The following is an 11,527-nucleotide window of genomic DNA, read 5'->3' as shown; positions in this document are numbered from 1 at the left end:
AGGTGAGAGTTACAGGACTGTGTATGGGAAGCTTTCGGCACTATTGCCTGAGCTGTTCCTGCTCTGTGAACAGATGGAATTCTGGTCTCCCTGGCTTTCTGTCGTGTGGTCTTCAGGAGCACTGAATTCCCATGAGAAACCAGGCAAAGCTGAGTCTAAAACCCCACCATCCTAGCCCTGGTCTCTGATCCACTGTCAAATGCCCAGCAACAGAGGGAGGATTAATTAACATGACTTCTTTTTTTGGCAGATTAAAATACCTAGAATGGCAGGAGAACAGAAGCCATCATGCAATCTCCTTGAGCAGTTTATTTTACTAGCCAAAGGTACCAGTGGCTCAGCCCTGACTACTCTGATAAGTCAAGTGCTAGAGGCTCCTGGTGTGTACGTCTTTGGAGAGCTGCTGGAGCTACCAAATGTACAAGAGGTAAGAGATACTTGGCTGGAATTGTTCTTTCCACACCTTGGTTTAAAGGAATCTCCTGAGAGTTTCTTCTCCCAGGGAAAGTCTGATATGGCTTGGCCCAGTTCCAGTACCTCCTTCTTGCTGGAGTCCCACGTGTTTCTCCATCCTCCTGAGGGCCTAGTGTACAAAAGATGACATCCATTTTGTCTTTGTGTTTGGTTTTGATTTAAGTAACAGGGCTCCAGATGCACTAATATGATGGCTAATACAGTAAAATCCCAGCAGCCCTAAAATAATGGTTTCTAAACAGGAATTTGCCCAGTCGCTGAGAAACAAAATCTCCTTTTGTTGTCCTGGAAAGCATCTGCCATTGTGTCCGAGAATTCTAGCAAACAGATGTCTTTTGTAGCAGGATGGAATGAATAATCACCAAAATCAAATGGTTTCTGACCAATATGCAGAGCAAATTCTGGAGACTCTGAGCTCTTGCAGAGAAGGGACTGCCTGCAGCCTCCTCTTTTAAAACGAGGAGGATTTTGCTAGAACACCTGACTTGCAGCAACAATTAAAAGTCCAGTTTAAGGTTCACCAGTGTAATGGTATCTATGCAATGTCATCATCAAATTTATATAGAGCGCAGAGTGTTACGTGGTCCATAGTTTGATCAGGGTTGACACAGTCACCTTTTGCAGAACTCCTAATACTCCATTTGTACATCATGTGACTGCAGTGGCTGGGCCCTGTTCGGATCCAATTTAGAGCCTTTTATGTTTTTCACAGAAAGTCAAAACCAGGAGGCTTTATTGTTGGGTGGAAATTAGATGTTTATTCCAAATGGTGGTTTTGTTTCACACTTTTCTCCAAGCTGCTGCACTGTTGTGTCCTACAAGGGCTTGTATTAGTGTCTAAAAAGTTTTGCGGGAGACCAAGCAGTGACCTGGGAGGTTCTTTAAATCTCTGTGGATGGGGAGGTCTGGGTTGTCATTCATGTGGATGATCTCTCTCTCTGTAGCTTCCCCGCGGTGAATGTCTGGAGGAGTGCAATTGGCCACCACCGGTAACCATTGAGTTGGTGTAGATTTCAGGGTTCTGGGGATAAATTCTGCAATGCATGCTAACTGGACATCCAGTTAAATTCTGCAATGTATGTGTGATCACACGCAATGTGTGTGTGACCAGACATGCCTCAACTGCTCTTAACATTGAGCTGGATGTTTGCTGTTCCCCACCTTTTTCATATCAACCCCTGGAAAATACCAACCCAGTTTGGTGCTGCAGCTGTTACCACAGTGCAGTGCTTGCTTGTGAGAGAAGGTTCTGTATCTACCTGTATACTACATGCATCTTTCTCCCAAAAACAGCCCTCCAGAATTGGGGCGTGCAGCTTTAGCAGGGAAGCTGATTTTCTTTACTTAGAAAGGTTGCATGGTAGGTGATAAAATACAGAGGCACATATTTAACCCACTTCCCTTTGGGGTTGTTTGAGACTCTGTAGGTAAGCTGTCTGAGCTTCCAAGTTGCCAGTAAGGATGCTTAGCTAGCCAGCACTGTAATCTCCTCATCTGTCATGTGATAAAAACAGCAGGCCCTATGGGATTAAAGCTAAATTAAAAGGGATGCTTTCTTAAGAGATTGCATAAAGCAGCTGGCTATAAATTCAAGTTCTAGTTCAGGATGATATAGCCATTTCCATGACTAAAATACTGAAATGTAGTACTAATTACAGGTCTTTTACAAGAAAAAAGGGTGGGGGGTGGATCCCACTGTTTGACAGCTGAAAATAATCCTTTAACCTAAAAAATCCCATATTGTTTGTGAAATAAAACACATTGTAGAGAAACTGCATGCCAGTATCACGTTGGCCATTATTGCCTAAGATAAGATCTCTCTTGTTTTCTTCCTGTTTAGCTTGCTGAAGGACCTAATGCTGCTTATTTCCAGTTGCTGAATCTTTTTGCCTATGGAACGTACCCAGATTACGTAGGTAAGAGATTGCTGTGATCATGTGGTGTTTGCTAATTGCAAGGATTACATTGGCTGAGTTGAGGGTAAGATGTGTTTCAGAACCAGCCTGTGCAGCTCTTTGCTTTCCTAGGCAGTTTCAAGTGTTTGTCCTCTTTGTGAATGTGACAAAATTAAAAAAAAAACAAAATCCAAAAAACTCTAAAAGGAAAACTTGGACCACAGGAGTCTTTCTGGATACAGCTCTCTGGATAAGATTCTTTTTCCAGAAAATGGAAGAAAAGCAATGGCTAAACTGTTGTGTCCCATTGCTCAGGATTAGAATGGGCACTTTACTAAGATGGCTTGGACCATCGCTGTGACATGAAGTGACTTGCAGTTGTATTCATTGTTATCTCCTCATATTCAAAAGATCCTTATTCTGCAGAGAGCAGTCTCCGGCAGCCGTTTTGAAATTAGACTGCTGCCTATTAGATGAGTTTTATAATATGAAAACTTCTCCATATCTAAACCTGTCTTTCTTTTCAGGGGACTATAACCTGTTCTTTAAAATCCATTCCTGACCAAATCTTGGTAAACAAGGCTTCTCTAAGTGTTGCATTTTCTGCTTCACACTTCAGGTGTGACCCTCAAAAATGCGCATGCAATTGCGTGCTGAGTCCATTTGCACAAATACAGCATTTACGCTCCTCGGCTGCTGTGATAATTATGCATACAAATTAGACCCACAATTATATGTGCATTTCACACACAATTGCACATGCCTGCCTCTAAAAATCTATCCCTAATGATATTTTGAATTAAAAGATCTATCTACAAAAGGGGTTTTCAGAAATGTAATTATCAATGGCATGCTTTGGATTGAAATGCTGTTTTAAACTTGTATGTCTTTAAATCTTTAAGTGTTGATATTTGACAGAAACCAAGCCTATGCTCGGCTCCAGGAATATTTGGAATATTGAGAAACTGGCTACAAAAGGCAGTGTCTCAGAAAGGAACAACTTTTTTTTCAATCAGTCTCAAAAATTGAGTGCCACTATTACCCTGCCTAGGGACCATTGGCTGTACTCAAGAACAGTTTCATTTTGCTTCTGGGGTTTGGGAATTTCATGTGCTATAGAAAGTAAAAATGTATCATCCAGGACTGTGACTAGGGAGCAACCACTTGCATAGGACTTCAGAGCCAGCCCATCTGAACGGTGGTACATTTTGGTGTGAAGATGCATATCAGGCTTGCTGCGCGCTTTGTGTTTATATACTTTCTGGTCCAGGTTGCGAGTAGCAGCCTGGATGCAGAATATGAGAACGCTCCACAAATCATTCTCTTGGATTTTATATTGACACCCGTTCCCTTTATTATCTGAGCAATGTGAATTGAAAATGTGGAGCAGGGAAGATAAAGGGGGGTGAAAAATTTGGTAGATGTGGAGCAGCACAAGCTTCATATGTCTTTAGACTACAAAAACAAGATTCATGACCAATTAGAGAACCTGCCTGCTGTGTACAGTTGTTAGATCCCAGGGCACGACCTTGCAAGAGCAGAGGGATCCTTGACTTTAATTTCTTCTCCCCTTATGAAGAGGGCTGTCCCCTGGCTGCCACCCTTTGCAGTATAGCACCGGCAAAATACAGAGCTTGGGTCACATTCTAAATGTTTGGACTGACCCTTGCTATCAAAACAGACGTGCACAGGAAAGAGTAATCTTGCTCCCGGCCAAAAACATAAATGTATGTGGTAGGGACACAGGAAGCCAAAATGGAAAGTGTTGAATGAGGTGGGATGGCTAAGATAACACTTATGTTCCTGAAATGCTGACTTACACTAACAAGGAGATTCCAAAGAGCCCCTTTGTTTTGGAAATGGCCAGTCTCTTCCAGCAGTGACAGGAAGGCCATAAAAGCATCTCCCTAAATAATTTCTTGATGGTTTTCAGAAAAATAATTACCAAATTTTATTTTGCTGTTGGAACCACAAGAGTGCAAGTTTGTATTTACATCAGTTCAGTAGAAGCACAGAGGTGGCTTATGTGCTGGAAATAAAATATTGCCGGTCTATTCTGGCAGGGCCTCATTTGTGTACGTGCAATTTACAGTCTAATTCCACACTCCGAGATGCTGAAGAACAGATAACAATGAAACCGCCAGCTTCCTTTCGAGTTCCCTCTGCCTCTCCTTGGGTGTGGCCAATCTGTTATTGATGGCAGATTTTTCTTCTCACGAGCACACGCAGTAGCCAGAGAAATCAGTGTTTCAGACTCACTTGGTCCAACTGGTTTGAGGTTTTTGTAACCTGAAGAATTGTTTACTTCTAGAAGGAAAACCCGTAACTTCAGCGCTCTTTTTTTTTTTTTTTTTTTTTTTACATTAACAGCGAACAAAGATAACTTGCCTGAGCTAACAGGGGCCCAGAAGAACAAGCTGAAGCACTTGACTATTGTAAGCTTGGCTGCCAGGATGAAGGTAGAGTACAGGCATCTTAGATAGGGAACACCAGGCCTTTTTTTAAGTGGTGTACTTGGGTTTGTGTTTGGCTGTATGCATGTACTGGGGAACATGTAACAGGGAAACTGCTTGGCAGTGTATATGGCTCCTATGTAGCTTTTGGGGAGTCAGTAACTTAATGGACTTCCAGGAGTGAGATGCTGGGGTTTCTTAACAGCCTGGTAAAGAGAATGTTTTCAGGAGGGGCACAGAGGCCAGCAAGTCCTAGGCTCTGGTAATTATTATGTCTGTTCTTGGGAGGCTGCTTCCATTTTTCCACCATACTGCAATCCACTGTTCCTCCAGATTTCAATGAATAAATGCAACAAGCATGTCTTGTCCATGACCTTCCAACTGCTGCCTTTGCCCCTCTTGTTCGCTATTATTTGTGTAGGGTGGAGTATGGGATACAGTTGATGGTTAATTGCAAGCTCTTTTTTTAACCCTACTTCCAGTCAAGGTTTAATTCCCCTTCTGGGTCGGTGAATGATAGCTTCTTTTTGGACTCCTTTTGTCTAGTGCATTCCTTACTCAGTGTTGCTGAAAGACCTGGACATGAGGAATTTGAGGGAGTTGGAAGACCTGATCATTGAAGCTGTCTATACAGACATCATCCAGGGGAAGCTGGATCAGCGCAACCAGGTACTGGAGGTGGATTTCTGCATTGGCAGAGACATTCAGAAGAAGGACATCAGTAACATTATGAAAACACTCCAAGAATGGTGAGCTGGCACACTGCTCAGCCTTCTCTGCCTTGCTTTGTGTATGCGTCTCAAAGGGAAAAAGCTCGTTCTGACTTTTTCTGATTCAAGCATGAGCTGGGCTTCAATATTCCTTTCTTTAGCATTTGGGAGCAGCTGTCTGGGAAAGGGGCTGTTCCTGCTCCCCAGCAAATCCTACCAAACTGTATCCCAGAGTCCCAGTCCTTTAAACTTAAGGAGGTTGTGAATGCAAAGTGCTTGAATCACCTTTGTAGGCCCCCCTTCCTTGTTGCGGATGGTCTCTGCCTTATTCTGATTTGCTGGAAAACTGCCCCCACCAATCTTTCTTATGGGATTCGTTCCCACAGCTTCCCTGTGGAGTGGCAATACTTGCCTAGTTTGTTTGTTGATGAGGGCCTTAGGCATACAACTAACATTAATTTCCTATGACAGCATCATTTCATTGGCATTAGGGCTGGAAGGGACCTCATGAGATCATTGGGTCCAGCTCCCTGCCCAAGGGGCAGGAAGGCAGCTGGGGTCAGATCACCCCAGCAAGATAAACACTGAAGCGTTTATAACCCAGAGTTGCTGAGTCTTTTAGTCTTTCCCATTCCCTCTTTGCCTCTGCCTCCCTGACTCTGCTGTGAGAGGATCCTTCTGCATTGTCTGGTGCATAACTATGAATCTATTTCAAATGCCCTTTCTGTTCTTCCCCACTGTGAATAGCAGTTGAAGAGTGTTCATGTTGCACCATTTGGTAACTTCTTAGAGGGTCTCTGTCAGCACGACCTTAATTTTTGTTAATGTTCTAAGTTTGTTAAAGTTTATTGCATCTCTTTGTACATAATAAACCCTGACCTTTTAAAAAGGTTTTAAAGACTTTTACTGCTCTGTTGGGGAAGTCTGATGAGAGCAGTTCCAGCAAGCATTTGCAGACCCATCTTCTCTGTTCCCACAGCTGCCTTCTGCCTCTCTGGCTTCAGTTTTGGCTTTGCCTCTATCAGTGCAGAGCCCAAGGAAGTGTTCCCATGGGCATCTCCTAGAGCCACCAACCAAGCAATGGAACAGAGTAGACGCAAAGAGCTGCCAAAACCGCAAAGTAACCAGTTGAACAAAGTGCTGGTTTTTCCCTCGTCTCAGCTGCTCGCGTGTTTATGTCCTCCAGTGCTTTTAGGCAAATGTTACTCTTCATGTTGATAATGTCTCATGCATTGTGCACCATTGACCAACCCTTGTGTATTCAATTTTCAGGTGTGATGGGTGTGAGGCTGTTCTCTTAGGAATTGAACAGCAGGTGCTTAGAGCGAACCAGTACAAAGAAAACCACCACCGAACGCAGCAGCAGGTGGAGACAGAGGTAGGTACAGAGTCATCCTGCCTTGGGCTGGTGTTCGTAGGTAGTGGTTTGGGGAAAAGTTGCTGCCAGTTGAAGTGAGGAGCTACAGATCTGGCGAAAGTGTGAATGTAGGCTGGTGCTTCATAAGCTTACATGCCCAGCAGTGTCATCATGCTTTGCTCCTTACCGTGCAAAACTCCCAGCTATCAGGTCCAGGTTTTTTGTTGAGTGGAAACCAGCAATCCTGACGAACACATTATTTTGATAGAGAAGTCCTCTAGAAAGATCCCTTGTGTCCAGTACCAAACTTCACTGAAAGCCTGAGCCAGACTTGACTGACTAGCCTCTGACAGGGTTTCTGAGCCTTCCTTAAAGATGATCCAGGCAGGAAACACTTTGGGAATTCCCTTGGTTGGTTTGTTAGGAAACCCCATTTTTTTTTAGCACACAACAGCGATGGAAGTGCAATGCCTATGAAATGACAGGTTTTCCCTGAATAACAAATCAATGAATGAACATATTGAACCTAGTGAACTCCACATATTTTAAACATAAGAATACTGTTAAAGATTTCTTTGCATCAGCCTTCTGAATTTATCAGGGGTATGATGTAGGATACAGGTGGACAGGACTGAATCCTAGAGGGTCACAACCTGAGGGATCAAGAACAGGCAAGGTCAGGGAAGCAAGGGTCCCAATTAGAGCCAGGAGATCAGGAGCAGGTGGGTCAGAATGTCTGTAAGAGACTGGGATCTGGGTGATCACCAAGCTAATCCACGAACCAGGAGTCTGGTATCTGAAGACAAAGGCCTGGATTGGAGTCTGGAGCAAAGGAAGCAAGGTGCTGGCAAGGCTGTTTGGAACAAGGAGTCAGCAGACAAGAATCAGAAAGGAATGGGCAGAAACCAGAAGCAAGGATGAAGTCAGGAAGCAGGACCCAGGGAACAAGAAACTAGGAACAAATGGGCAGGATCTAGGGACTGGGAAACTAGGAATGAAGAGGTAGGAAGCAGGAAACTAAGAGCATAGAATCAGCAGCCCAAGGACTAGACAGGAAGGCTCTGTCCTGTTGAGTAGCTACCTGGACACTGACACTGAGAGAGCTGCTTTAAAGAGGCAACTGCTCATGCAGGCAGCTGGGGGTAATTAGACTACTGGCAGCCAGGCCTGCTGGGGGCTCTTCAGTCTGCCTGCTGCCGCCCTGGCTCCTGGCAGAATCCTACCTTCGGATGGAAAGGACCTTTGGAGTCTGTCCTTAAAGACCCTTCTTTAGAAGTTGCAGTTATAAAATGTGCTCTTAGCAGCTTCCCTCAGTGATGGAGACTTGTCCACATTAACCCTGCAGATAGATGGCTGCCCATGACCCCCACGGATAGATGTGTGGTCACGCTTTCAAGAGTGAGCAATGATTTTTGGCACCTGATTTGAAGGCTTTACCTGGGGCTGATATTTGCTTGGTGAGCATTCAATGGGACCTGAAAGCCTAGGTCCTCCCAAGTGTGGAGATGACAGAACCTCTGTCCTGTCTCTGAGAAGGAGAAAAGCTGGTTTCCCCCGAGCAGCTGTAATTTTGCAGCCAGTCAGCAGAGGGCAGCAGAAGCCCATGAGTTCAGCCTGAGGGAGTCATGGTTGCTTGCGAGAACAGAGCTTGGCTAATTCAGCTGTAAAAGTGAGAATGGTCCTCCTGAGACTCCAGCTCAAGATTTATTTCTTGCAGCCTGTTGCATCCTTGTAGGGTCCCATTCACTTTCCGAAGCAGTTTCCATTCAGTGATGGGGTTGGGTCCCAGAACGCGTTTGGTTTGGATAGGACTGATCCTGCCTAAAGCTAGGGCTGTGATAGGTGACCTCTGGAGGTCCCTTCCACCCCCACTTCTCTCTAAGGCATTTTGGAACTGGCCTGTGCAGTCCTGACCCCTGGTTTTCCCTCAAGCTGCTCTTTACCAAATTGCTTCTCATAGTTTCTGTGGCAGTGCCCTCAGGCCCCATATTTGCAGATGGAGTGCAGTGCTGCTTTCGGTGCTTATTTCCCATCCAGCCCTAGATTAGCAGGCTGCTCCAACTGCTGATTTCCTTTGCTACCAGTTTTGAGAGCTGGGTTTACCCCCTCTATTGCAGATGCCCCCTCTTCCTCTACAGTCACCTCGGGCTTGCCAGGTGATGTGACAATTGCCTTGTACAGCCAGATAGGTTACTGGGCTAGATCCACCATTGATGTGACACAGCATGGCACTGCTTCTGTTCTTAACAGGTGCCTATCTCCAGCAGTAGCTGAAACGGATGCTAAAGAGGGACAGCATTGAACTCGATATCACTAGAATGATCTATCCGCTATTCAGCATCCACCATTATCGGTTCAGAGACACCAGAGAAAACATCTCCAACCGTTCTGTTCAGTAGCTATCACCCATGAATTTATCCACTCGCTTTATTTATCCACCTGTTGGTGCTCATGAGGTTACTCTTGGTGTCTAGTCTGAGGGACCAGCCACCCTCAGTTGCCTCCAAACCAAGTCCACCATGGGGCATTGGCAGTTACGGCTCCAGGCAGGACATCTGCCCCTCAGTCATGCTGTCGGATAAAACTCAAAAGCAATTAGTGCGCTCACACCTGAGCTTTGTATCTGATGAGCTCCTCTTGGGCCTCTGCGGGCGTTTCCAGTCTCTGCTCACAGAAGGGGCCTCCCCTCTTGCAGATGGTGGAAAAGGCAAGTGCTGATTCTGTCTCTTCTCGCCCAGGTCACAAACATAAAGAAAACGTTAAAAGCCACAGCCTCATCATCGGCTCAGGAGATGGAACAGCAGCTGGTGGAGCGCGAGTGTCCCCCGCATGCGGAACAAAGGCAGCCCACAAAGAAGATGTCCAAAGTCAAAGGGCTGGTCTCCAGCCGTCACTAGAACACACCATGGAGGTGTCTTTTGGCCCAAAGGAGCAAAAAAAGGCCCCGCGTCTCCTGTTCAGTGGGTTCTGGGCCAGTTCTCCCCAGGCTGGCTAATAAAAGCCCTGTTTGAATCCAGCCCCAAACTGGCAGTGCCTGACAAAGCTACACTGTGCAAACTCCATTCGCGTCCAGTCTGTTACTTGTTTTAGGCCTTTTGAGAGGGACTTTTGGACAGAGGTGATTAACAGAAAGGAGCAAAAAAACTTGATCAAATAAAAAAAACAAATCCTGTGATGCAAAATAAAATGGCATCTGTGGAAAGTTTTCTCCCTCTCAGCCTCTTCAGTCTTCAGAGGAGGTTGCCATGGTAATTCAGACCTGAAGCTAAGATAACCTCAGCTGGGGCAAACATGAATACCAGGTAACAGACTTGGATGCAGAAGCTGGGCTGAGAGAGAGGACACTATCCATGCAGATTACTGCCTCCCCCCACCCCAAAGGGAGTCCAAGAACGTGACTATGTCAGGAACTGCTTTCCATTGATATCTCCAGCCCCTCTCTCCCCCTGCCCTCTCAAACCAGGGTGACTTCACACTACCTCGCTCTGTGATGGTGAGACCCAGTGCTGGGCTATGTTTACTTAACCTCCCATTTACTGCCCTTACCAAGCCTGTTAAGCTGCCGTGGTTTAAAAGCACTAGGCCGCAACGTTGGAGCACCTATCCAGCAGGAGGGAGCGAGCTACTCTCACTTGAGCCTTCTGTGTTCCCGTGATTCGGGACCGCTTGGAAATCATGTTCTCTCTCAGTGTCTGCTGCGTCCTCCCAGGGCTGCTGGTGATCAGTTCCCCTGCTGAGATCTTTCGAGTGCAAGGTGCTCGATCTTCCTTGGAGCTGATGGTTTGTTCCAACAGTGACCTGTGTAGAAGAGACCCCTGGCTTGGTGACAGGCTGGTGACCCAAGACCCGCTGACAGGGGTGGCGATGGCACCCTTTTGCTGCCGTGATGGATTTTACCAGCCTTTCTGAATTTGAACACTTTCAGGTTGTATTTTACTTTTTTTCTTTTTGTACATTGTTGTGACTCTAAAGCATTTCTGCCTTCGTTCTGTGTTTGATATTTGTTACAGACTAACTGCAGGTGACTTGCACCTAGTTTGGCAAGGGGCATGGGGATTTTGTTTTTTAAGGGGTGGGTGGGGTCAACATGGAAACTGCCATTCACATGAACAAGCACATTTTAGAAAAAATTAAAAATGCTGGTTTCACGCAAGGCTCCAGACTCTTGGCTTTGGTAGCAGCTGGGGGCTCTCGGGCGCACACTGGTTAGACTCTTAGGGCAGGTCCATGGCTCTCGTGATCTGGGCCTTCTCTGTTCCTGACTTCCCAACACGCCTGAGACAGCTTATGCCTATTTTACAAGCCGGGGACTGAGGCAGGAAGAGAGAAATGCCTTGCCCAGGGTTGTGCAGGGAGAGGCAGGAGCTGAGTCCTGATCTGAGTGTGAGCAGGTAGATGGGTAGGCTCCCTCCTGCTTCCTCAGATCAATTCCTTTGCTTGACTCATTGTCAGAGGGTGACACCTACTTGGTCAGCCCCGCTTGCTCCACTTTGCTGCTCTGCTCGTGGAGAAGCTTCCAAATACCAGCTCCAGGAGCAGAGCCTGGCATCTGCTGTGGAGCTGAACAGTACAAAGAGGATCCCTTGACTGGCCTGGCTTTCCAAGGGCCAGTGCCAGGCTGTACTTCTTCCTCCGGGA

The 11,527-nt window shown here is 46.0% G+C and overlaps 1 protein-coding gene across 2 annotated transcripts; it reads left to right on the top strand.

Moving 5' to 3' along the window:
- The first annotated feature begins 250 nt into the window (after nt 1-250).
- Nucleotides 251-9,882, top strand: COPS7B (COP9 signalosome subunit 7B). Of its 2 annotated transcripts, none has more exons than XM_019532862.1 (6): nt 251-427; nt 2,315-2,390; nt 4,740-4,828; nt 5,369-5,571; nt 6,805-6,910; nt 9,628-9,882. In XM_019532862.1, the coding sequence occupies exons 1-6, from the start codon at nt 266-268 to the stop codon at nt 9,784-9,786; spliced, it is 795 nt and encodes a 264-aa protein (XP_019388407.1). In that variant the 5' UTR covers nt 251-265; the 3' UTR covers nt 9,787-9,882. The 2 variants fall into 2 exon arrangements, with proteins under 2 accessions (XP_019388407.1, XP_019388408.1); XM_019532863.1 differs by lacking the exon at nt 9,628-9,882 and adding an exon at nt 9,140-9,621.
- The last annotated feature ends 1,645 nt before the right edge of the window (nt 9,883-11,527 follow it).

This window comes from Crocodylus porosus, unplaced genomic scaffold (assembly GCF_001723895.1).
Source record: "Crocodylus porosus isolate Cpor-Errol unplaced genomic scaffold, CroPor_comp1, whole genome shotgun sequence".
NCBI lineage: Eukaryota > Metazoa > Chordata > Crocodylia > Crocodylidae > Crocodylus > Crocodylus porosus.
The sequence above is the reverse complement of the archived record's forward strand: the minus strand, read 5'-3'. Positions and strand labels throughout refer to the sequence as shown.

Bases quoted from the DNA above. Each gene is read 5' to 3' on its own strand.
- COPS7B (XM_019532862.1), top strand. From the start codon at position 266: ATGGCAGGAGAACAGAAGCCATCATGCAATCTCCTTGAGCAGTTTATT. The intron at 4,829-5,368 runs GTAGAGTACAGG...CCTTTTGTCTAG, and splicing joins GCTTGGCTGCCAGGATGAAG to TGCATTCCTTACTCAGTGTT. The intron at 5,572-6,804 runs GTGAGCTGGCAC...TTCAATTTTCAG, and splicing joins ATGAAAACACTCCAAGAATG to GTGTGATGGGTGTGAGGCTG.